At 43.1% G+C, this 26,044-nt stretch overlaps 2 protein-coding genes and 1 pseudogene across 2 annotated transcripts in view; 2 read left to right on the forward strand and 1 right to left on the reverse strand.

Annotated features, from left to right (window-relative positions):
• The window catches only part of RCOR3 (REST corepressor 3), a 460,088-nt gene that overhangs the window by 55,515 nt on the left and 378,529 nt on the right, over positions 1–26,044 (forward strand). The gene's annotated exons all lie outside the window — the stretch shown is intronic.
• Positions 12,302–13,408, forward strand: LOC142827664 (kelch-like protein 14 pseudogene; annotated as a pseudogene).
• Positions 16,623–26,044, reverse strand: part of KCNH1 (potassium voltage-gated channel subfamily H member 1) — a 269,858-nt gene continuing 260,436 nt past the window's right edge. Inside the window, exon 10 of the mRNA XM_075925116.2 lies at positions 16,623–17,229. Coding sequence (XP_075781231.1) covers positions 16,973–17,229 — 257 coding nt within the window. The 3' untranslated portion in view covers positions 16,623–16,972. The remainder of the gene's footprint in view (positions 17,230–26,044) is intronic.

Here is a 26,044-nt window from a genome sequence, read left to right on the forward strand (position 1 = left end):
ATTTTTTTATTTACCATCTTTGTATATTAAGAGGGTAAACAGGAAGAGTGAAAAATCCAGATAAACTGTGTTCTCTTTCTGAAATATAACATTATATGTAATTCACTAGCTTTCTGAAGTACCCTTCATGGATGCAAATCTACAGTAAATCAAGGTCTAGGAAGAAAATATGAAGGTCACTGCTAAATCATGTTGTAACTGTCAAAAGCAAATTACAGTTTTGAATGTTATTGATAAAGAACATCACAAAGCTTTTATGCTAACTGGAGAGGACTGTTCCCAAATGACATTCCAACTAAAAGCTTTCCATGATTACTTCTCTCACTTATTCCACTGCATTTGTCATTGGATTAAATGCAATGAATGCCCCTTATCACCAGGCAGGGTGTATTCACTAAAACGTTGTAAACAGGTGAACTGGGAGCTTAAAACCCTCACCAAAATGGGCAGCTGCATGGGACTTGCTCGTTGATGACTGATTTAAAATGGAATGATGCAGAGAAAATGAAAGCCCAAGAAAACATCTTTAGATTACATCACAGATAGTAGCAGCAAAGCCAATACCTGTTCTTTGGAGTTTAAGACTGTCCCATTTCCCTGCTATTCTTTCACAGCTGTACTTTGAACTTGAGCTGCATTATCACTGGTGTCATCATTTTCTTGCTCAAGCCTAAACTACTTTAACAAGTGTGTGAAGGAAGCAATGATTTTACATTCTTTAATCAAGATAAAAACTCACCATAAATAATATCTCATCTGTTGCTGCTGGGTGACAGTGAAACCCTGAAGAGCAATTAATAAATTAAATGTATCTTACTTGAAGGAGGACTGTACAAGCCACACTTATGTGATGACTCAAAGTGCAGGTAGTGAATCTGACAGCCTGATTTATAAAATTTCTGAATATCTGAAAAGAAGAGGAAGCGCTTGGAGATTAGAGGTGAATCTTTATATATTTTTGGTCTTTATAAAATGTCACCTTAGTAAATAAACATTGCATCTTCTCTTATCTCATTAAATGGCATTCTCTTTGTGGTTTTTTTTAAAGAATCAAGGAAAAATGTAGCCTAAAAGGGTACATAATCCTCCATTTTCAGCAAAAAGATAGTACTTAATGCATTTTTACATTAAATGGTCTAATTTAATGACCGGCAACCTGTGGGTTCTGCGTGCAGCCCATGACACATTTTCAGAAGGCATTCTCGGAAATGCTTCCAGTTCCACGCGCAGGGCTAGGTAGGCAAGCAGAGTTTCAGAGTCTCAATGTGTGGATGAGACGATGGTGTAGGGAAGAGGGGTTTGGATTTATTAGGAACTGGGGACACTTTTGGGAGAGGGGAGCCTATACAGGAAGGATGGACTCCACCTAAACCAGGGTGGAACCAGACTGTTGGCACTGAACATTAAAAAGGCCGTACATCAGTTTTTAAACTAAGAGATGAGGGAAAGCCGATTGGTGTGGAAAAGCACGTAAATTGGATGGAGACTTCTCTTAGAGAAGAATCCATTGATAGATATTCTCTAGGCTGTAGTCAGAAAGAGAAGAGTGGAGAGGACAAACCATGGGCCAGAGCAGACAAACAACCGCATATAAAGGAATCCAATGCATCAGGGAAGGGCAGACAAATAAACAGTGGCAATTTTTTAAAGTGCTTCTACACAAATGCTAGGAATCTGACACTAATAAGATGGGTGAACTAGAGTACCTCATATTAAAGGAGGAGATTGACATAATCAGCATCACTGAAAGCTGGTGGAATGAGGAAAATCTGTGGGATGCAATCATTCTGAGATATAAAATATATCGGAAGGCTAGAGCAGGCCATGTGGGTGGCGGAGTGGCACTGTATGTGAAAGATAATGTAGAATCAAATGAAATAATAATCTTAAATGAATCACCATGTTCAATAGAATCACTATGGATAGTAATTCCATGCTCCAATAATAAAAATTTAGCAGTAGGGATATATTATCGACCACCTGACCAGGACAGTGATACTGACATTGAAATGCTGAGGGGGATTAGAGAGGCTACCAAAATAAAGGACTCTATAATAATGGGGGATTTTAATTATCCCCATATTGACTGGGTACATGTCACCTCAGGAAGAGAAGCAAAGATAAAATTTCTCAATGGCTTAAATGACTGCTTCTTGGAGTAGCTGGTACAGGAACCCACAAGGGGAGAGGCAATTCTCAATTAAGTCCTGAGTGGAGCACAGGATCAGGTCCAGGAGATAACCGTTACAGGACCGCTTGGGAATAGTGACCATAATATAATAACATTTAACATTACTGTGGTGGGAAGAACACCTCAGCAGTCCAGCACTCTGGCATTAATTTCAAAAGGAGGAATTACACAAAAATGAGGAGGTTAGTTAAACAGAAATTAAAAGGCACAGTGACTAGAGCCAAATCCCTGCAAGCTGCATGAAAACTTTTTAAAGACACCATAATAGAGGCCCAACTTAAATGTATACCCCAAATTAAATAACATAGTGAGAGACCTAAAAAAGAGTCATCGTGGCTTAACCACCATGTAAAAGAAGCAGTGAGGGACGAAAAGGCATCTTTCAAGAAGTGGAAGTCCAATCCTAGTGAGATAAATAGAAAGGAACATAAACACTGTCAAATCAAGTATAAAAATGAAATAAGAAAAGCAAAAAAAGATTTTGAGGAACAGCTAGCCAAAAGCTCTAAAAGAAATAGCAAAATGTTTTTTAAGTACATTAGAAGCAGGAAGCCTGCTAAAAAACAAGTGGGTCCCCTAGACGATCGAGATATAAAAGGAGCAACTTCAGTACCGGAGCAAATTAGTCGAAACAATAGTAAAGAATAAAATTGTGAGGCACGTAGAAAAACATAATTTGTTGGACAAAAGTCAACATGGTTTCTGTAAAGGGAAATCATGTCTTACTAATCTATTAGGCTACGTCTACACTGGCCCCTTTTCCGGAAGGGGCATGTAAATTTCACTAGTCGTCGTAGGGAAATCCGCGGGGGATTTAAATATCCCCCGCGGCATTTAAATAAAAATGTCCGCCGCTTTTTTCCGGCTTTTAAAAAAGCCGGAAAAGAGCGTCTAGACTGGCCCCGATCCTCCGGAAAAAGTGCCTTTTTCCGGAGGCTCTTATTCTTACTTCAAAGTAAGAATAAGAGCCTCCGGAAAAAGGCGCTTTTTCCGGAGGATCGGGGCCAGTCTAGACGCTCTTTTCCGGCTTTTTTAAAAGCCGGAAAAAAGCGGCGGACATTTTTATTTAAATGCCGCGGGGGATATTTAAATCCCCCGCGGATTTCCCTACGACGACTGCTGAAATTTACATGCCCCTTCCGGAAGGGGGCCAGTGTAGACGTAGCCTTTGAGTTCTTTGAAGGGGTTAACAAACATGCAGACAAGGGGGATCCAGTATATATAGTATACTTAGATTTTCAGAAAGCCTTTGACAAGGTCCCTCATGAAAGGCTCTTGTGTAAATTACATTGTCATGGGATAAGAAGGAAGGTCCTTTCATGGATTGAGAACTGGTTAAAAGACAGGAAACAAAGGGTAGGAATAAAAGGTAAATTTTCAGAATGGAGAGGGGTAACTAGTAGTGTGCACCAAAGGTCAGTCCTGGGACCAATCCTGTTCAACTTATTCATAAATGATCTAGAGAAAGGGGTAAGCAGTGAGGTGGTAAAGTTTGCGGATGATACTAAACAGTTTAAGATAGTCAAGACAAAAGCAGACTGTGAAGAACTTCAAAAAGATCTCACCAAACTGAGTGATTGGGCAACAAAATGGCAAATGAAATTTAATGTGGATAAGTGTAAAGTAATGCACATTGGAAAAAATAACCCCAACTATACGTATGATGGGGGCTAATTTGGCTATGACGAATCAGGAAAGAGATCTTGGAGTTATTGTGGATAGTTCTCTGAAAACTTCCACATAGTGTGCAGTGGTGGTCAAAAAGGCAAATAGGATGGTAGAAATTATTAAGAAAGGGATAGAAAATAAGACCCAGAATATCTTACTGCCCCTTGTAAAACTATGGTACGACCACATCTTGAATACTGTGTACAGATGTGGTCTCCTCACCTCAAAAACGATATTTTGGCCTTGGAAAGGGTTCAGAAAAGGGCAACTAAAATGATTAGGGATTTGGAACAGGTCCCATATGAAGAGAGGCTAAAGAGACTGGGACTTTTCAGTTTAGAAAAGAGGAGACTAAGGGAGGATATGATAGAGGTATATAAAATCATGAGTGGTGTGGAGAGGGTGAATAAAGAAAAGTTATTTATTAGTTCCCATAACAGAAGAACTAGAGGACACCAAATGAAATTAATGGGTAGCAGGTTTAAAACTAATAAAAGAAAGTTCTTCTTCACACAGCGTGTAGACAACCTGTGGAACTCCTTGCCAGAGGAGGCTGTGAAGGCTAGGACTAATACAAGGTTTAAAAGAGAACTAGATAATTTCATGGAGGTTAGGTCCATAAAAGTCCTAACCTAATTTAGGTGCATACCTAATTTAGCCAGGGGATAAAAATGGAGTCCCTGGACTCTGTTTGTCAGAGGCTGGAGAAGGATGGCAGGAGACAAATCACTTGATCATTGTCTTCAGTCCACCCCTTCTGGGGCATCTGGTGCTGGCCACTATTGCCAGACAGGCTACTAGGCTAGATGGTCTGACCCAGTACGGCCATTATTACGTTCTTATTGACCATAAACAGGGTTGCCAGATTTTGCTAGTTTCCTTCCATGTAGGTTTTTTACTCTTATAAATAAGATTGTAGGGTTGCTGAAGCAAGTCCATCATGGGTTTTTTTTTCCAAACTTACTTGCCATTTTCCAACTGTAAAATATTTCCCAGAGTTAAATGGACCAACAGTAAATGTTTTACAAACCTGTTCATCAGAATTCTATTTGAAAATTTTATTGAGACAGTTAATGAAATTTTTCAGTTAGCCAAAACTGCTGTACGAGTGCTTTTTGAGCATGAGGATACATGGAAAATATTGGTAATCTCTTTGGGTATGTCTACACTACCACCCTAGTTCAAACTAGGGTGGTTAATGTAGTCATTCAAAGTTGCAAATGAAGCCCAGGATTTAACTATCCCGGGCTTCATTTGCAGCTTGTCGGGCGCCACCATTTTTAAATCCCCGTTAGTGGATTTAATAGATGCAGCTCTTCACCACCAGAAGAAATTGATGTAGCTGCGGGCACGGAGTCAGCACTAACGGGGATTTAAAAATGACGGCGCCCGGCGAGATGCAAATGAAGCCTGGGATATTTAAATCCCGGGCTTCATTTGCAACTTCGAATGACTACATTAACCACCTTAGTTCGAAACTAGGGTGATAGTGTAGACGTACCTTTTTTTTCAATTTTAGCAATTTTTGTTTTGTTGATTAGTTTTAATAATTTGAAGGAAAAACTTTTAGAATCAAAATATTTCAACTAGTTCTAATAAAAGCTTGATAGACCTTATACAGAATCCTAGTCCTCATCAAAAGGTAGGCTTTTAACTTAAGTGGCATCAGAATTTGCCTGTCATTCTTGCATCTTTTTTTCTCCATTACTGTCAAATATTCTTTTCTCCATGTTATAAAATAAACTGGGAAATATCTGATTGAATACATCCTGCCATGACAATGTGCATACCTAATTCTGTTTTCAGAAATCAGCCAGATGGTATCAAATACTTCAGAGTGACACAAGGAGGGAGGGGGGAGTACTATTAAAAACTTAGCATTGTATACACTCCAGGTACCTGTGAGAGCACAGAACAGGAAATATCATTCTACTGCAAATGTTATGGGGCAGCTAAGTGTTGATTTTTAAATGCTACTTGTATAAAGGCATCCTACAACGAGATACAATTCACGCATTTATAAAAACCGTAATTCAAAAAAGCCATCAACTGCCAATCCCCCATCAATTTCTTCTGGTGGTGAAGAGCTGCATCTATTAAAACAGTTATTGCTCCCCAGATGATTTACATTGTACATAGTCTTCAACAATTTAAATTGTCTCAAATATTTTTCCTTTGGGAAAACAACCCCTGCCTTTGCATAGCAACAACTAACTATTTCTGTGTGACAATTCTTCAGTTGCTAAATTAGAGTCTAAATGTACAAAATACTGCCTATCTTTACATATAATCTAGACTAAACACAGTGATGAATGCTGTAGATTAAAATGTAAAAGTACAGGAATGACCACTTCAGCTCATTTCTATAAATATTTCACTATGTGACTGAACTGTTCAGACAGTCAGTTATGGACGATATTCATGTTAAAATGCACCTTCCCTACAACACAACAAACTTTAATACTGACCCAGAACACAGGCTTATTAATGCTCCAGCACAAATATGTGCATATATTCAAACTATGTAAAATGTATAATTAGTATTTGCAACCAGTTCCTCTACCATATAAAACTAGGATCTAAGGCTGAAAAATATGCATTATTTTAAAATCATGATCAAAAGAGCCTTAGAACTGAAAAAGTTCAGGAAATTGATTTTTTGCTGACTTCTTTGAAAGGCAAAGGAGTTATTCTTGACTCAAAATTAGGAAAGCTTTCAACTCTACTGAAAAATAACTGTATGCTTATTCATATACCTTTCACTCATACTTCAGACTGGACCAAATCCTTTCTAACACACAGCCTGAGTGACTGGGCTTTGAGTTTAGAGGCAAGATCTATGGAGTCAGGAGAGGACGTGGAGGAAATCCAGCCCCCAGGGCATGGAGTAACAGACTGAGATTTATGACTATTTATTATATGTGTGCGTGGATATGTAATACTACTTTAGGCTTCCCATTGCTCATTCAAGCAAGAGTATCAGAGTGATGTGGAGGCAGGAAAGGGGAATAAGGGAATTTGTGTGCAGACATCTTGGTCTTGTTAACAAGAGAGCAAGAGTCAGGCTAAGTCTGTGGCCTGACAACGCGAGATCTGTAATTAGACGCTGCCTTTGCCTCTCGCCTCCATACGGAGATAAGGATAGAATGCTGACTCTGGCAGGGACCTTGAGATAAGGAGCATCTGGGTGGAACTAAATAACTGTTAACCATTGGTGTTTGTAATGGGAAGGAGACTAATTGTTATTGTTATTATATCTAATAGACAGTATATAAACTGCTTCATAATTGCTTGTACAGGCAGTCCCCGGGTTACATACAAGATAGGGACTGTAGGTTCTTAAGTTGAATTTGTATGTAAGTCGGAACTGGTACATATTGTAGGGGAAACTCTAGCCAAACATTTCTCCAGAGCTCAGTTTTATTCTCCCACACCTCACTTCCCTCAGTCCTTTACTCTCAAGCTGAGGTGTCTGCTGAGAAAAGCCACTCCGCGTCTCCCTGGTCTGCTGTGGGGGAGCGCTAGCTTCACGTCTCCCTGGTCTGCTGGGGGGAAGCAGCTAGTGTGGGGTTGCCTCACCCCGTTTGTAAGTAGAGATCTGATGTAAGTCGGATCCATGTAACCCGGGGACTGCCTGTATTCGAAGATCTGCCTCGGGAGGAGGGGGTCTCCCCCCCCCCCGTCCGAACCAGTTTTTCCCTTGCTGCAGCTCGTAATAAAACTGCCTCTGGCTACTTGTTGCTTAAACACAACGCAGAGTGAAGGCTTGTTTTCTTCCACAGTGATTTGCACACAAACCTATGAACTAGGGAGGATTACTATGCTCATTTACAGATGCGGGAAAGAGCCACAGAAAAGTTAAATGACTTGCGCAAGGGCACCTACAGTCTGTGACAGAACTAGAAGCACAACACAAAACATGATTTATGAGGAAATATTAGAAGAATTAAATATGTAGGGTTCAACAGAGGGGGAAATGACAGGGGGCAGAATAGTATACAAATATTTGAAGGGCTTAAAAAACAAGACAGGAAAGGAAGAATTTTGTCTCCTAGAAAGGGGAGCATTTAGTTGTTTAAAATGGAGCCAGAAAATATGTGGAGAGCTGAATCAAGTCCATCAAAAATATTAAACATCAAACATTGAGACCCTCCCCCCCAGATTCCCTCATAAAAATGAGGATTTTCCCATCACTACCTTCCATCCGGTCAGTTCTCTTCATCAGATAAAACAGATTGGGAGATCATATGGCTTTTGTGGCACAAACTGAATGTTGGCAAATTCAGGTTGAGAGAGACCTGGGGGAAAGTGGGGTATGTCTACACTACCCTCCTAATTCGAAATAGGAGGGTAATGTAGTCATATCGCAATTGCAAATGAAGCCCGGGATTTGAATTTCCCGGGCTTCATTTGCATAAAGCCGGCCGGCGCCATTTTTAAATGCCGGCAGTTCGAACCCCGTGCCGCGCGGCTACACGCGGCACGCAGTAGCTAGTTCGGATTAGGCTTCCTAATCCGAACTAGCTGTACTCCTCGTGGAATGAAGAGTACAGCTAGTTCGGATTAGGAGGGTAGTGTAGACATACCCGTGATGTGGAAGTAATGCACCCCTTTTTGAAAGCATTCATCTCACTGTCCCCTCACATTTAAGCCAAGAGAGTTAGAGTAAGCCTCTCACCCAAACCCAGCTTCCAAAGCATCCAAGGAGAGAGGCAGTCACTCTAGCTAGAAGTGACAGAAGGTGAAATGTAGGCTAAACAGCAGAAAAAGTTTCCTGGCAGTGTGATGGTTAATCTGTGGAATAGTTTCCAGAAGAACTGGTGGGAGTCCCAATCAAATAGCACTTCTAAAACCAAACAGAGCAAAACACTAATGGACAATAAGGCATAGGTATACACTGACACTGGACAGTTAGGTCTTTTCTATCATTGCATGACCTCATTCTGTATCCTGAGCTGTAAAGCACTAGCTCAGATCTGCTCTACTTATGTTCTGGACCATACTTTTCAGCCCAGTGACTCTTTAATATAATTTGTATCTATATATAATTGTCTGAATCTATGCTGTCTTGTTTTCTCTCTACACTTTGGACACAAATTTGTGATCACAAAGAAAACTCCTTACTGCTTCCATCTAAACCTTCCAAGCATTCATAATGAGTTTATTTGGCAACAGAAAAATGTTGAACCATTCCACCGGTGACCTGAGTTGTTCTATTGCATTCAAAATCAGTTTTTAATTTCCCACCCAAGCTAAAATATCTAATGTTTAAATGGCATAGTTTTCAAGGCACAGAACACTTAACAGACCGACTTGGTAAAACATGCATGCTCTCTCTCTTGCATGAAGATGCACACACACGCACGCTCACAAAGCATAATCAAAGGTATAACATAATTTATGGCTGCATTTGAGGGGAAGGAGAAAACACATCTTGCCCCAATACAGTGGGAATAAATACCAGCTATGGAGCATGCACATGAACAGAGCGCAAATATTTAAAAATAGAAGGTATGGGAACCATTCAACGAACTACCCTATGTCAGTTATCCAATAACTGAATGCCAGTGAATGTTGTTAAAGATCTAGGGCCAGAAAGTTCATTATGGCAGAAAAGCCTATGATGGTGATGTGGAAGGGGACTGAGTTGCTGGATACTGTGCAAGTTTCTCCCCATGAATTCTCCTCCGTATCTTTCTTTTAAAGACAAAAGCTTCTGGATTCCTAACAGGAGCATGAAACCCAGCAGTGTCAAACAAACAAACTACTTCCCCTGTAAAGCTGGGGGAAGCAGGCTGGAGATAGTGGGATCCTCCACAGTGCACACATGGACCTTCCCCCTCTTTTAACATGGCCCCCTTAGAAGCTATACTGCCATTTGCTGAGCCCATGTTTTCAGAGCCTTTGCCCCACACCCCTCTTTGAAGCTATGTGTCTACACTACATAGTTTTTTTGGAAAAATGATCATTTTTCTGAAAAAAATTCACTTATGTTCACACTGCAATCATGTTCTTTTGAAAAAAATTGAAAGAACTGAAGGGTTTTTCTGACATTGGTAGACCTCTTTCTACAAGGAAGAAGCCTTTTACTGAAAGAGCTCTTTTGGAAAAAGGCATGTGTGGACGGGGAAGAGGGAGTTCTTTTGAAAGAAGAGGAAAGAGGAAAAAGCACAGATGCCTTGGTGGCCACTCCATCCATAGCAATTACTGCTTACATGTGAGATAACGTTCATTCAGTCTGGACTCTATCTTTCGAAAAAGCAGATCATTTTCTCAATTCACTTTGGCAGTGTGGACACTCTCTTTCGGAAGAAGTTTTTTCAGAAGATCTCTTCCAGAAAAGCTTCATCCAAAAGAAGCCTGCAGTCTAGACATTGCCTGAGGGTTCAGAAAGGAGGCTAATACTGCTTTGAGCAACTTTAACTGAGAGATTTCCCCTCTAGGAAACACAACTGGATTTGGGCCTTGTGTAACAACTCTGAACTCCAATGCTCCTGCTGCCTGAGGGTACATCTAGACTACGTTCTTCTTTTGAAAGGAGATGTGCAAATTGTCACTAATTTGCATATCTTCTTCCGATCGCTTTTTCAAAAGCGGTTTTGTCGAAAAAGAAAGCAGTTTAGACGCGGTTCTTTTAAAAAAAAACAACCCTTTTTCAAAAGAACCCTCACACCTCATTTTTTGAGGAAGAAGGGTTCTTTCGGAAAAGGATGTTTTTTTAAAGAACTGCGTCTAAACTGCTTTCGTTTTTGACAAAACCGCTTTTGAAAAAGCAATCGGAAGAAGATATGCAAAATTAGCACAAAATTTGCATATTTCCTTTCGAAAGAAGAACATAGTCCAGCTGTATCCTCAGCTGAGAAACTGTCTGCAATAACACCCTAAAGCTCCTGGAAAGTCATGGTCACAAGAGGAACAGGTTCCTTGCCCTCCCCAAACTGATAGTTCCATTCCAGTCAGACTCTTAAAGGGCTTGCAACCCTTTCTGGAGATCACTTTACAAGATATTTTTTTTAAACACATTAAAAATTGCTGTTTAATTTGCCAGGAACTTTCAAAGTGTACGAATGTAGAGGGCAGATGCAGTAGCTACCCTTCAGCTAGCTAAGCACTTTGACATTCCAAGATGAAAGGTGCTGGTGCAGTGCAGAGTGCTGTTATAATACTGATATTGTGAAGGTTGTCACCATGATAGTAAGCATAAGATTCCATTTTTTTTTGGCTCTGATTTCTTTTCAGAAAAAAATAGAGAAATATTAGAAAACTGCAACCTAATGACCATTTCCTATATAAATTAGACAAAGACATTTAAGCAATGATGACTTCACAGTAATTCACTGATGTATAAAAACAAATGTTTAAAATTCCAATCTCTGAAAAGTCAGTTTCTGAGGGATCTCATGCATGAGCACTATAAAATATACATCCCTGGGAGTCCATTGAAGGGATGTTATTATTTATGTTATTTATGATTGCTCTTCTGATTGCAATCAGCTTTCTTTCAAGTAAAAAATAAAGAATACAGCCTGCTAACCTAAAATCATTTGAATCTTCCTTCCACTATCAATCAGTGTAGTTTTTCCACTGACTGCAACCCAATTAAAATCCAATTAACTCCATAATTTGATGGAAATTGCCATCACAGAATGTATTTTGGTAATAAATGCGTCACAGAGGAACATGACAGGGAAGGATGTTTTGTGCTTAAAGATGGCCCAAGCCCGTAAGTGGGGGTGGAGGGAAGGGGAGCATGAAGGGTGAGACCACACCTCCCCATGGTCCCCTAAATAAGTGTGAGGGGGACTAGAGCAAGGGGGAGCGGTGGCACAAGGCTGCACCCGTGCCAAGCATGCAAGGGGGGACTGCAACACTATGTGGAGCCCTGTGAGGTAGAGCGGCAAGAAGCGGAAGAAAGGGTGAGCAACAGGCTGGGCAGAGGGCCTGCTGAGGCTATGGTGTTAGCCGCGCTGGAGGGATGGGCAGCGGGGAGTGGGGCGCTTTTTCCCCCGCCAGCCCTTGCTAGTTTTTCAGGGCATGGCAGAGTTTTCACATTTGAAAACAGACCCCGATTCCTCCTGGCTCCTGCCCTGGGAACAAGTTTGATTTGCCACACAAAAGGGGGGTGGGAAGGGGGAAGAGGTTTTCCAACCCGCATGCCATCCCTGCCCCTCGTCTTTCTTCTGCTCCTCCTTACACGCACCCTGTGCACAGAGGACAAAGCCCCAGTACCAGGCACTGGCCCAGGGGCTTGTGCCAGCTTGCTGTGTGGATGGCTTAAGGGCCCTTGCTCTGGGGAGGTGCGGCTGAGTGGAGAAGCTCTCACGTGGCAAATATGAGAGCTCCCAGCCTCCTTTAAAGCTCTGTATTTTTGTTGTCCCCTCCCCACCCCCACTGTTGCCCCCTTATCCCAGGTTGGAGGAGGGTTTAAAGGCAGGTGCGCTGAGGCCGCTCACCATGTCCAGATGTGGGGACAGGACCTCCACCTTCAACCCCAGCCACAGCAACAACCTGCTGCATGGCCTCAACCTGCTCTGGAGGAGGCAGCTCTTCTGCAGCGTGACCCTAGTAGCTCAGGGCCAGCAGTTCCACTGCCACAAGGCTGTGCTGGCCTCCTGCTCCCAGTCTGATCCCTCTTCTCCAGCCCTTGTGGCAGCCACCCCCAACCCTGGCACTGAGGTCGGGCGCTCAGGACAGGCTGGGTCTGGGGGCACCCCCTAAGGAGCAGCAGCAGGAAGGGTTTGGCACCCTTTCTTCCTCCCCCACCCAGGACAAGCTGCTGGCCAGCCCCAGGGCCATCAACAACCTGGTGACACAAAGCAGCTCGTCCATTGGGCTGCGCCTGGTGCTGGAATTCCTGTACACGGCCAACGTGACCCTGTCCCTGGACATGGAGGAGGAGGTTCTGTCAGTCAGCAAAACCCTGCACATCCCACAGGTCACCAAGCCATGTGTGCAGTTCCTCAATGACCAGATCTCGGTGCAGAACTACAAGCTGGTGTGCAAGATCGCTGCCCTGCACGGCCTGGAGGAGACCAAGAAACTGGTCAATGAGTACCTGGTGGAGGACGTGCTGCTGCTCAACTTCAAGGAGATGTGCACCCTTCTCGACACGCTGCCTCCCCCAGTGGTGTTGGAGCTGGCGCTCTTCCAAATGTCCCTGCTCTGGCGGGAGCCTGACTAGGAGACCTGCATGCAGTACAGCCTGGACCTCATGAAGCACATCCGCTTGTCCCAGCCCCAGAGCTGGTAGAGAAGCTCCAATTGGTGGATTTATGCACACCAACCCCATCTGCCAGAAGCTGCTGCTGGATGCCATGAAATACCACCTGATGCCCTCCAGGCAGCACTGCGGGCAGAGCCTGGCCAGCAGGTAAGGGGAAAGCTAAATGGAGGACAGTGGCTGGCAGCTGGGAGACATGGGAGTGATACAGCCACAGACTTCATGATTTTTAGAGAATGCACAATTACTCGCCTGTATGACACAAAAGCAATTGTCAGGTCTGGCAAAGTGGACTTATATGAAGTCGTGGAAATCTTTGCCTTGAAGTTCCCTAGAAAAGCGGAGCTTCAAATTCTCCTTAAAGATGGAAATTTACTATGAACATGTCTTAGATACTACTGTGAATTTACTGTAATGGAGAAAAGTTTGATGTTACCTAAAATCTATTTCACTGCTACTATCTTAAATATAGTCTTAACTGAAAAACACTGAAGACAAAGATTGGAATATTTTGGAATATTGTTTTGCACTTATGATATTATGGCAAGATCCCTGAAGGTAATGTCTATAAATCATTCATTACTGTATCAACTTTTAGTATGGTTATAACAAAATCATTTTACCAATCACTGTTTCCTCTGAAATTTTTCATTAGCTTCTCTTATGCACACTCATTGCATGATCGAGCTATAAAAGGAGCAATCAAGGACGATAAAGCCTTTGCAGACAAACTAAATTATTTCTTTGCTTCAGTCTTCACGGCTGAGGACGTTGGGGAGATTCCTGAATCTGCACCGTCCTTTGTGGGTGATGAATCTGAGGAACTGTCCCGGATTGAAGTGTCATTAGAGGAGGTTTTGGAACAAATAGAGAAACTTAATGTTAACAAATCTCCGGGACTGGATGGCATTCATCCAAGGGTTCTAAAAGAACTCAATGGGAAATTGCTGAGCTATTATCTGTGGTTTGTAACCTATCCTTTAAATCAGCTTCCGTACCTAATGACTGGAAGGTAGCCAACGTGACACCAATATTTAAAAAGGGCTGTACAGGTGATCCTGGCAATTACAGACCGTTAAGTCTAACTTCAGTACCTGGCAAATTAGTCGAAACAATAGTAAAGAATGAAATTGTGAAGCATGTAGAAGAACAGAATTTGTTGGACAAAAGTCAACAAGGTTTCTGTAAAGGGAAATCCTGTCTTACTAATCTATTAGAGTTCTTTGAAGGGGTTAACAACCATGCGGACAAGGGGGATCCAGTAGATATAGTATACTTAGATTTTCAGAAAGCCTTTGACAAGGTCCCTCACCAAAGGCTCTTGTGTAAATTACATGGCCATGGGATAAGAGGGAAGGTCCTTTCTTGGATTGAGAACTGGTTAAAAGACAGGAAACAAAGGGTAGGAATAAATGGTTAATTTTCAGATTGGAGAGGGGTAACTAGTAGTGTTCCCCAAGGGTCAGTCCTGGGACCAATCCTTTTCAACTTATTCATAAATGATCTGGAGAAAGGGGTAAGCAGTGAGGTAGTAAAGTTTGCGGATGATACCAAACTGTTTAGGATAGTCAAGACAGAAGCAGACTGTGAGGGACTCCAAGAAGATCTCACCAAACTGAGTGATTGGGCAACAAAATGGCAAATGAAATTTAATGTGGATAACTGTAAAGTAATGCACATCGGGAAAAATAACCCCAACTATACATACGGTATGATGGGGGCTAATTTGGCTACGACAAATCAGGAAAGAGATCTTGGAGTTATCGTGGACAGTTCTCTGAAAACTTCCACCCAGTGTGCAGCGGCAGTCAAAAAGGCAAATAGGATGCTAGGAATTATTAGGAAAGGGATACAAAATAAGACCCAGAATATCTTACTGCCCCTGTATAAAACTATGGTACGCCCACATCTTGAATACTGTGTTCAGATGTGGTCTCCTCACCTCAAAAAAGATATTTTGGCCTTGGAAAGGGTTCAGAAAAGGGCAACTAAAATGATTAAGGGTTTGGAACGGGTCCAATATGAGGAGAGGTTAAAGCGACTGGGACTTTTCAGTTTAGAAAAGAGGAGACTGAGGGGGGATATGATAGAGGTCTATAGAATCATGAGGGGTGTGGAGAGGGCCAATAAAGAAAAGTTATTTATTAGTTCCCTAAATAGAAGAACCAAATGAAATTAATGGGGAGCAGGTTTAAAACTAATAAAAGAAAGTTCTTCTTCACATAGCGTGTGGTCAACCTGTGGAACTCCTTGCCAGAGGAGGCTGTGAAGGCTAGGACTATAATAGAGTTTAAAGAGAAGCTAGATAATTTCATGGATGTTAGGTCCATAAAAGGCTATTAGCCAGGGGATAAAATGGTGTCCTTGGCCTCTGTCTGTCAGAAGCTGGAGAGGGATGGCAGGAGACAAATCGCTTGATCGTTGTCTTCGGTCCACCCTCTCTGGGATACCTGGTGCTAGCCACTGTTGGTAGACAGGCTACTGGGCTAGATGGACCTTTGGTCTGACCCAGTACGGCCGTTCTTATGTTCTTATGTTCTTATTATTTGGACTCATTTATATTTTAAAAAATTGTGGTCCACATTTACAAAAAAAAGCACGCACACACCCCACAGACATTCCTGTGTACAGGCCTGTGGTCTTAAGACACAGGCTGAGAAACTCCACACCATTCAATAAAGCCCACCTTGTAAAGTAAAGATTCCCTGAAAAACAAATAGAATTTACATCTCAAGGAGCTGGCTTGTGAATTTTGTAATGATAATTTATCATTGTGGCTTTGACATTATGTCAGAAATGGGGATACTTACCTCCATTATAGCATACTGGAGACCTAAAATAATTGATAGTTGTAAAATGTGCAAATGCACGGAATGTGTTATTGATAGTCCACATCAATAGATGTAAATTTAGAAAAGTTTTCTAAATTTCAACATGCCAAGAGTAAATCCACAGTGACAAGAATTAGCCAGCTGGGGTTAAATTTTACTCTCACATTGTCATCATTTTACAAAAAGGCTGAAAAAGAGTTTTGCTATGTATTCAGCTATAATTAGCTAGAAGTTATGTGGCACTTGATAGTTACCATGGCGAATTTCTTAGGAACAAAAGTCTACCAAAAATACATGTTAGGTGATTATGTACCTCCTTTTGTTAAATATTCTTTTAAAAAATAGCTCTAGTATATGCCAATTATTCACAATTTCATATTCCTCTGTCTTTTGCACTTCATCATGGAATCATAGTAACTGAAATCTATGAACCACTATTTTAATAATATTCCACAGCAGTGATTCATTGAGATTACAAAGGGATAAAATGGTATATTATATTTTTTCACAATTTGTACCTGACTCAGTAAGTCTTGGAATTCAGAACACATAAGAAAAAAAAATAGAAAAAAAACAGGGGCAAGGGGAAACAGATCAATTAAGTCAGCAAAGTACTTCCAGAATGTATTTTTAGTTAGAAACAACAACTGCTAAAATCATTCATGTTTATTTATATTGCTATTGCAACTGCAGAATTACAAACTTGTAATGATTTTTCTTCCATCGAACAGATTTCAGGCTTTTTCCTAAGTTTCTCAAGTGATTAATAATGCCCCCTCTTTTTAAATTGCACTGTCACAATAAAGCAGCAGAATTCAGTGAACGCCAATTATCAACAGTGCAAAACCAATGACTAACTGATCACAACAGTTTGACAACTTACAAGTGTTTTCCCAGATCACTTCTTATACATTAAAACAAAGGACTTTTTGGCATACCCAGATCTAATTATGCACATACAGTTGTGACTTTTTGACATTAGCAATATCATTGATCAACCTTCATCTACATATTTATGGAAGAGCAAGAGGAATGGCAAATTAAAAACCAGTAAGTTTCCAGTTACAGCGACAGTCTTTTGATTATTTGTAGAATACCTATGTTAAAAATGAAGGTCCTTACCCGTTTTCTCAAGTTGTAGGTTAAGATGAGGTTTCTGGAGAAGGAGTGAGAAAAGGCGGTGTAGAACTCCAACACTTTCTGTAAGGCTTCCCTTTTAATCACATGAAGGTCACAGTAAGTCAAGGCCCTTACATTAGCACAGGACTGAGCAAGGGTAGATTCTTTCCAGAACACATCGCCAAACACATCTCCTTTGCCTAGAAAAAAGTAACCATCATAGTATCATTATTGCAAGGAAAGGACTAAAGCAATCATCATCAAAAACTGAAATGGCTTCATCGGTCACTCATTGCAAGCCAATGTGCATAATATAAATATTCTGAGCTTCAAATTTCAACCCAACACCTTTGATTTATAACAGATGCATTTTGTGTAAGTTGTGGTTTTTTTTAAATTTCCCATTTCTCCATTTTCTGTGGTAAATTACGGGAGTTCAACAAAACCTCCCTAAAAACAAAACCACAATCATATTTCCTGTATACCTACCCCATACAAATTTCACACAAGAATACTAAAGGTCACTGAGGGTATGTCTACACTACCCTCCTAGTTCGAACTAGCGGGGTAATGTAGGCATACCGCACTTGCAAATGAAGCCTGGGATTTGAATTTCCCGGGCTTCATTTGCATAAGCGGGGAGCCGCCATTTTTAAAACCCCGCTGGTTCGAACCCCGTGTAGCCGCGCTGCACGGGGTTCGAACCAGCGGGGTTTTAAAAATGGTGGCTCCCCGCTTATGCAAATGAAGCCCGGGAAATTCAAATCCCTGGCTTCATTTGCAAGTGCGGTATGCCTACATTATCCTCCTACTTCGAACTAGTGGGGTAGTGTAGACATACCCTATGTTATTACTTTTCCAGTGATCCCTTACACAACATCTGTTACATACAGTTTATGACAACAGTGTGCTAGTGCCTGCCTGACAAGAGAAGTGAACCATCAAATGGGCTTCTATGCCACAGAGGATTAAGAATGAAGAAGCATGTGAGAGATCAAAATGACTTCTCCCACCAAACTAGAACTTCTGTGTGATCCCATGTGTTTTCCTTCCTCATTCTTCTTTTTCACTAAAATACAAATGTTTTCTAGATGATACTGGCCATCTGGTACATCAGTTCATATGTACTAACAAGCTGTATGTTATAAGTTATGCTACGCTCTTCGGCAAAATCCAGTTTGGTACCTTGTAACATATAAGCCAGTTTTATTTCTGAACTCTATAGAGCAGTGGTTCCCAATCTTTTTGATACTGGGGATGAGTAAACCCATTCACAAGCTTTTGGAGGACCGGTAACATTTATTTTCATATTGTGACAGGGCAGCCTCGCCCTGCACCGTGATTGCCGCCGAGCAGGCGCTGCTCGGCACCGGGGGGGGGTCAGCCCGATGGTGCGTGGCGTGTTCCCAGGCCACACCGGGGCGGAAAGCGCTGGCCACAGCGCCGGCTCGTGGCTGGGGCGCAGCGATAGAGGAGGGGCTAGAGCGAGAGGAGTTCCCCCGCCCTGAGAGGCCCGGGCGGCAGCCAACCCACAGCGGAGCCGGTCGGCCACATCCCCGCCCCAGCCTGTGACGTCAGGGAGGATGTCAATGGCGGTATCTTTAAAACACCACCACCATGGCCAAGGGGGTAGGGGGGAGGAGAGAGAGAGAGCGGATGGAGAGCCGCGGGGGAGGAGAGAGAGCGGACAGGGGGCCGCGGGGGGGGAGGGCCCAGGGGACAAGAACCCGGGACGACACCCACGGGGCTGGCGGCAGCCCCAACCGGCGGGCGTAAGCAAACCCCCCTGCTCGGGCAGGGGTAAGGCAGCGCCGGCAGCCTGTCGGCCAAAAGCAAGGTAAACACCCCGGCAGGGGAAAGCCGGGGGGGGCGGGAGGGGAAAGGAAGCAGCCCAGGGCAGAGCCCAGTTGGGCTGGTGCGTTACGGCAGGACACCCCGTCAGCCGGACCGGAGCGAGACAGTTCCGTGTCCTTAGGGCCCTGGGCTGGGGCCCGTGAGTGAGGGCAGACCCGGGCCCCCCTTTCCTCCACTCCGCGGTGGGAGTGAGAAGCAAACCGAAAGAAAAATTACCTCGGCGCCCCGCAACGAGGGCTTACAGGTGGCAGCCAGGCTGTCTCCCACCCCGCCGGAGCCTGGGGGGGGAGGGACTGAAGGTACCGGCTGAAGAGACTGGTACACATATTCATTAAGCAAATGATGAATATGCAAATAAATTGTTTCTGGTCCTCCCAAAGCCCCCAGTGCTAACAGGAGCAGGCCTAGTCGACTGCCCTGGGTGGTTTCCCAGCCCAAACCCGAAGTATCTACTTCACTCCCATTTGGGACCGGTAAAGTTAGATGGTCCCTCTCAAGCCTGCTGGGTGACTTGGCTCATATGGGCCCTGGAGGTTGGGTGAGTAGCCCCATGTCCTCTCCCCGAGTCGCGCCTGCGTTCGTGGGTGAAATCGCGGGCCGCATCCTGCCCCAGGGCGTGTTGCTGGCCCTACCTGCCCGGCAGGTTGTTCTACCCACCCCCCCTCCTGGGCCCAATGCCGTCTGCTTTATTGGGTGTTCTGCTTCAGTGTTCACGGCGCTCGGTCTTCTCCCTGGGTCCTAGCGCCCACCAGATCTAGCCCCGCCACCTGGGAGCATGCCCGGCAGAGAGGCCGTGGTGGCGGGCTTTCTTCCAATAATCGTGTGTAAAAAATTTTCTGAGGACTGGTATTTTTTTCTAAGGAATGGTACTGGGCCGCGGACCACACTTTGGGAATGCTGCTATAGAGAAATGTTACCTACATTTCAAGGTGGCAGTGTGTATTGTACCCACCCTTAGAATATCCAACTCCATCTATTCTATAGGCACAATTTGTTTTCCTCAGGGTGAGTGCCAACGTCAAGAATAAAGGTAAAAAGAGTAAAGGTTGGTTAGCTTTCTCTCTTTCCAGTTCCCTTTATTCTCCTTACAAACAAGCGGGCACATTATTAAAATTGGCCATACTGTGCAGTAAATAGCTTTATCATCATCAATCATAATAATACTGTTGTTCAGTGTTTACATGATTTTTTTCTGTTTGAAACATTTGCTTTCTGCATCAAGTAGCACAGATCAAGATGATTCCAAGTTTCATAAAAAGCTAGCATCCACTCACTTAAATGCAGACTTTCTCCCAGAAGGCATTCACTCACTACAGTCATTGAAGTGTATTGAATTTTATGTACCATAAGAAATATGTATTTCACGGGGTAAATTCGGGTTGCTGACCTTTGTAATAAATACGCCTTGAATCCAGAATTTGCCATGCAATTAGCTGGACAACTGTTTCAGATTAAGGCTATGTGATGCTACCAAGTACGCAAGTGTGCTATTATTGACAGAATGTCTACATAGCAGCCTGAGTAAAATGAGGCACTCTTGGGGTTGTCTAGACTACATGCCTCTGCCGACAGAGGCATGTAAATTAGACATACTGACACAGTCAATGAAGCGGGGATTTAAATAACCCCCACTTCATTAGAATAAAAATGGCCACCGTGTTGTGCTGGTTCAGCTGTTGGTCGGCACAAAGAGGCAGTCAAGGTGGGGGATCGGTCGGCAAAGGCTTTCCTTGCCAACCAATCCCCGTCTTGACTGCTGCATTGTGCCAACAAACAGTTGAGCAAGCACAATGCAGCAGCCATTTTTATTCTAACGAAGCGGGGTATATTTAAATCCCTGCTTCATTAATTATGTCGGTATGTCTAATTTACATGCCTCTGTCAGCAGAGACACGTAGTCTAGACATACCCTTGAAGGTTAAAATGTTATTGTTATTGTTATATTCTTTGATAAGATAACGAGCCTTGTGGATAAGGGAGAAGTGGTGGATGTCATATACCTAGACTTTAGTAAGGCATTTGATACGGTCTCGCATGATATTCTTATTGATAAACTAGGCAAATATAACTTAGATAGGGCCACGATAAGGTGGGTGCATAATTGGCTGGATAACCGTAGTCAGAGAGTGGTTGTTAACGGTTCTAAATCCTGCTGGAAAGGGATAACAAGTGGAGTTCCTCAAGGGTCTGTTTTGGGACCCATACTGTTCAATATCTTCATCAATGATGTAGATATTGGGATAGAGAGTACGCTTATTAAGTTTGCAGATGATACCAAACTGGGTGGGGTTGCGACTTCTTTGGAGGATAGGGACATAATTCAGAATGACCTTAGCAAGTTAGAGAAATGGTCGGAGGTAAACAGGATGAGGTTTAATAGAGAGAAATGCAAAGTGCTCCACTTAGGAAGGAACAATCAGTTCCATACATACAAGATGGGAAGCGACTGTCTAGGAAGGAGCATGGCAGAAAGGGATCTAGGGGTCATAGTGGACCACAAGTTGAATATGAGTCAACAGTGTGATGCTGTTGCAAAAAAAGCAAATATGATTCTAGGTTGTATTAACAGGTGTGTTGTAAGCAAAACTCGTGAAGTCATTCTGCCGCTCTACTCTGCACTAGTTAGGCCTCAGCTGGAGTACTGTGTCCAGTTCTGGGCGCCACATTTCAAGAAAGATGTGGAGAAATTGGAAAGGGTACAGAGAAGAGCGACAAGAATGATTAAAGGTTTAGAGAACATGACCTATGAAGCCAGGCTTCATGAACTGGGCTTGTTTAGTTTGGAAAAAAGAAGATTAAGGGGGGACATGATAGCGGCTTTCAAATATCTAAAAGGGTGTCACAAGGAGGAAGGAGAAAATTTGTTCCTCTTGGTTTCTGAGGACAGGACAAGGAGTAATGGGCTTAAAGTGCAGCAGGGGAGGTTTAGATTGGACATTAGGAAAAAATTCCTAACTGTCAGGGTGGTCAAATATTGGAATAAATTGCCAAGGAAGGTGGTGGAATCTCCCTCTCTGGAGATATTTAAGAACAGGTTAGATAGACATCTGTCAGGGATGGTGTAGACGGAGCTTGATCCTGCCTTGAGGGCAGGGGGCTGGACTCGATGACCTCTCGAGGTCCCTTCCAGTCCTATGATTCTATGATTCTATGATACTGTTATATTATAATGTAATGTTATTGTTATAATGGCACATCCCAGGAAATCTTCGTTTTTTAAAATGTTGGGTTTAGATCTTCAGCAAGTCTACATAATTGACATGGCTCCATTGAAGTTGATGGATTTATGCCAATTTACATCAGTCATGGATGTGATCCAACATCACTAAAAATCCAGGTTTGATTTTTCAAATAATTCCTTGTGCAAGTTTCACCCTGCTGTATTTCTGTCAAGAGCATGAGTTTTAAATGACCCTTTACTGCAATTAACAAAGCCCAAGTGTCTACCAGTGGCTATTAGCTTCAAAACAAAGTGAAAACATTCAGGTGGACAAAAATATATTACCAAATATGAAAAAAAATTGTCAATAAAGGATAGGAAGGACTCCATGGCACCAGAAACTTACACACCCATAAGTTAGACACGTCAGATAGAAATATTCACTGTCCTACTAAGTGAATTGCTAAGAAACTAGCAATTTCAATAATCATATAGGCCCCCTTCTCATTCTCTTGATAAAGCAAGGTTATCAGTAAACAGCTGAGTTTTGTGCCAGATATCTATAATTTCTGAAGAAAGGAAAGAAAAACAGAGAGAATAAGTGCACACAAAATGGATCAGTCAGCTCTTTGATGAAGAAAAGTCTAAGAGTGACAAGCGGGAAAAAACATAAGAACAGCCACATTGGATCAGACCAAAGGTCCATCTATATCTTGTCTTCGGACAAAGGCCAGGACCAGGTGCCCCAAAGGGAATAAACAGAACAGGTAACTACTAAGTCAGGGGTGGCCAACCCGTGACTTGCGAGCCACATGCGGCTCTTCAAAGAAAAAATTGCGGCTCCCACACCTGTGGCTCATGGCTCTGAAAGGGGCAGCATGTTTCTGTCTGAAAGAGACAGAGCTGGAGTCATGGCTAGAGTTGCCAGGTTTTGAACCGGACAGTCCAGTATTCGAGCTTTCTGTTCGGGAAACAAATTGAGAAAATATAAATGTCCAGTATTTTCTAAATAAGATGTAATGTAGATTGTGATGTAATGTCAAGTGTGTCCGATATTTTTGTTGAAACCATTTGGCAACTCTAGTTGCAGTGTATGGTGCAGACTTCAAAATGGCCACCTTCAAAATGGATGCCTTAAAAGGACAATGCCTGTTCTGCTCTTAAAAGGGAGGTGGCTGCTTCTTTTTTCTTTTTTGCTTGACAACTTTTTCCCTTGGCTCTTTGCGCTGTATCCACCACTATTTTGGCTCTTCGTCTATAATGGCCACCCCTGTACCAAGTGATTCATTCCCTGATGCTCATTCCCAGTTTCTGACTAACAGAGGCTAGGGAAACCATCCCTTCACATTCTGACTAATAGCCATTCAACGATCTCTCCTCCATGAATTTATCTAGTTCTTTTTTGAACCCCATTATAGTCTTTGCCTTCACAACATCCTCTGGCAAAGAGTTCCACAGGTTGACTATGTGTTGTGTGCATAGATTAGGAACTGTGCACCTATGTTCCTGCCCTACCTTAACTCCTGAGGAAAAGAATCTAGAGAATAAATTCAGAATTCCTCAGACCCTTGTGCCACTGCATTGCAGATATACACAGATATTATTCTACAATCACTTCTAAAATAGATGATTTAAGCTTTTACTATCAATCATTTATATTTCTCCTGGGGACTCTAGGCTGTGGCCTTCTTTCATTTTCCGCTCACTACCACTCAGTAGAAAACCAAATAATTCATTGCTTGGTTTTTGTTTTAAAGCATAAGTAGACTCTGCAAAGTGATTCAGTAAAACTGACACAATGGTGCCATATTTATTTTCTTCCAGTGCCTCCATGTCAAATCTGCTGCTCGGTTTATAAAACAAAAGATTTTCTTTTCCAACCACAAACATTGCATGCTAAGGCTGTGGTTTGTTTTGGTTTGTTTGTTTCTGCCTCTTAAAAGCAGCATCAGTAATGATGATGCTGTCATTGGAACTTTGCTGATTATTTTGTTGCCACAGCAGTAGAAAGAACAGAATTCAGCTTACCAAAGCTATATCGCCCTGCAGTGCTAATAAAAGTAAAATTTGGTTTACCCAGAAGTGCAAGCAGATATTATTCAAACCCATGCAGGCAACAGATTAAGCTGCTGAGTAAGAGAGTGATGAATCTAGGAGACATGCTGCAAATATTGAATCCAAGTCTAAAATGTGCAACCCCACAAAATTCAGAGATGTTTGGATCCATTATATGCTTTTGTCTTGAACCTGTTATTAGGGATCAAGAGAGCTATGGAGGACTCTGTATCTTAAGGCTTGTTCCATAGCCTATTTGAGTTAAGAGGCATTTTTCCATTGCCTTCAATGGGGTTTGGATCCTATCTTCAATTTGTGTCAAACAGAATCTGCATGTGAGAACTACGGTTAAGTCAAGAGATTGACACAAGTATTACACCACTGGGGACCAGAATCCGGCTCAATGGCTATTTTTTATCATACTGTCGTACCTCGGTGTTTTCATACCTCGGTACCTTTGGTGGTCTGAACTGTCAGTGTCAGCGTCATCTGATCAGGGTTGTCCTGGCACGCTCCTGACAGGACCTCTACTCCATCGGTGATGATAAACTTTCAGCTGCATGTGTAACAATCGGTACTCCCTTTATCTAGAGCGTTAGACCCCGTGCACTTGGGTCAACACAGAAGATCTCTGAGAGGCCCCGGAAATGACAGATGCAGGCAAGGTTTGAAATCAATCGAGCAGGTTTATTGTCAAATGCGAAGCAGAGATCAGTACAATGTTACACCACTAGGCACTATGGCCCACGTTGACAAGGTACCAACACCGGGCAGGCCTATTGCCATATAACAGATATTAACAGCAGTTAGTCAAAGTTAAGCTACTGTGCATTCTGTAAGTTTAAGCAATGACACCTGCCGTTCAGGCGCCTAGTGCACCACCCCCAAGGTTGGCCGGAGAGCACCCTTTGTGGTGTCCTTTTATAGACAGGTACATCACTTACATCACTTCTTTACATACCAGATTACCACCCTCTGTTGCCCAGTTACCACTCGTTACCTTACGGAAGCGGGGCTTACTTACTATCCTTCATGCTGTCAATTCCGACCTGGTCCTGAACCTAGGTCGGTATGTGCATTAATTTTGGGGGAGTCTTTGTACCAAGACATTTCTTATTAAGATGTTCCGCTACTCCCTTTTGGCCTACAGTCTGTACCCAGTGCCTCCCTGTGTCCTTCCATGCTCGACCTAACTCACACAACTACACAGTTATCAATAGGGCCTCTTTCTTGGCTCCTGTGTTACTGAACCAAAGTTTTGCTCACTAGATTGCAGGCCTGTTGCTGTTTTCATGTTACAGGCTTCTATTTAGGCCTGCTGACTCCATGTTACTGACCCTCAACTTACTACCATAACAAGGGTATGTGTACACTACAAAGTTAGTTAGAACTAACGGACGTTAGTTCGAACTAACTTTCATAGGCGCTACACTAGCGCTCCGTTAGTTCGAATTTAATTCGAACTAAGGGAGCGCTTAGTTCGAACTAGGAAAACCTCATTCCACGAGGATTAAGCCTCGTTCGAACTAGCTAGTTTGAATTAAGGGGTGTGTAGCCCCTTAATTCGAACTAGTGGGAGGCTAGCCCTCCCCAGCTTTCCCTGGTGGCCACTCTGGCCAACACCAGGGAAACTCTACTGCCCCCCTCCCGGCCCCGGACCCCTTAAAGGGGCATGGGCTGGCTACGGTGCCCGTGCCAGGTGCAAGCCTGCCAGCACCCAGCCAGCAGACCCTGCACCTGGCACGGCTTGAGCCACCCACCCGATGCCCCCCAGCCCTCCCGCTCTTCCCGGGACCAGGCTGGCGGCTCCCAGGAGCTTGCCCAGGACCGCAAGAGGCGGGCACCCACCTGGGCTAGTGCGGACATCGTGGACCTCGTCCACGACCTCTGCACTAGGCACAGGAAAGTGGCCGGCTAGGGCAGGAGAGCTGCCAGCCTGGCCACCC

Source organism: Pelodiscus sinensis, chromosome 3 (genome assembly GCF_052426305.1).
Source record: "Pelodiscus sinensis isolate ZL-2025 chromosome 3, ASM5242630v1, whole genome shotgun sequence".
In the NCBI taxonomy this organism is placed as follows: Eukaryota; Metazoa; Chordata; order Testudines; family Trionychidae; genus Pelodiscus; species Pelodiscus sinensis.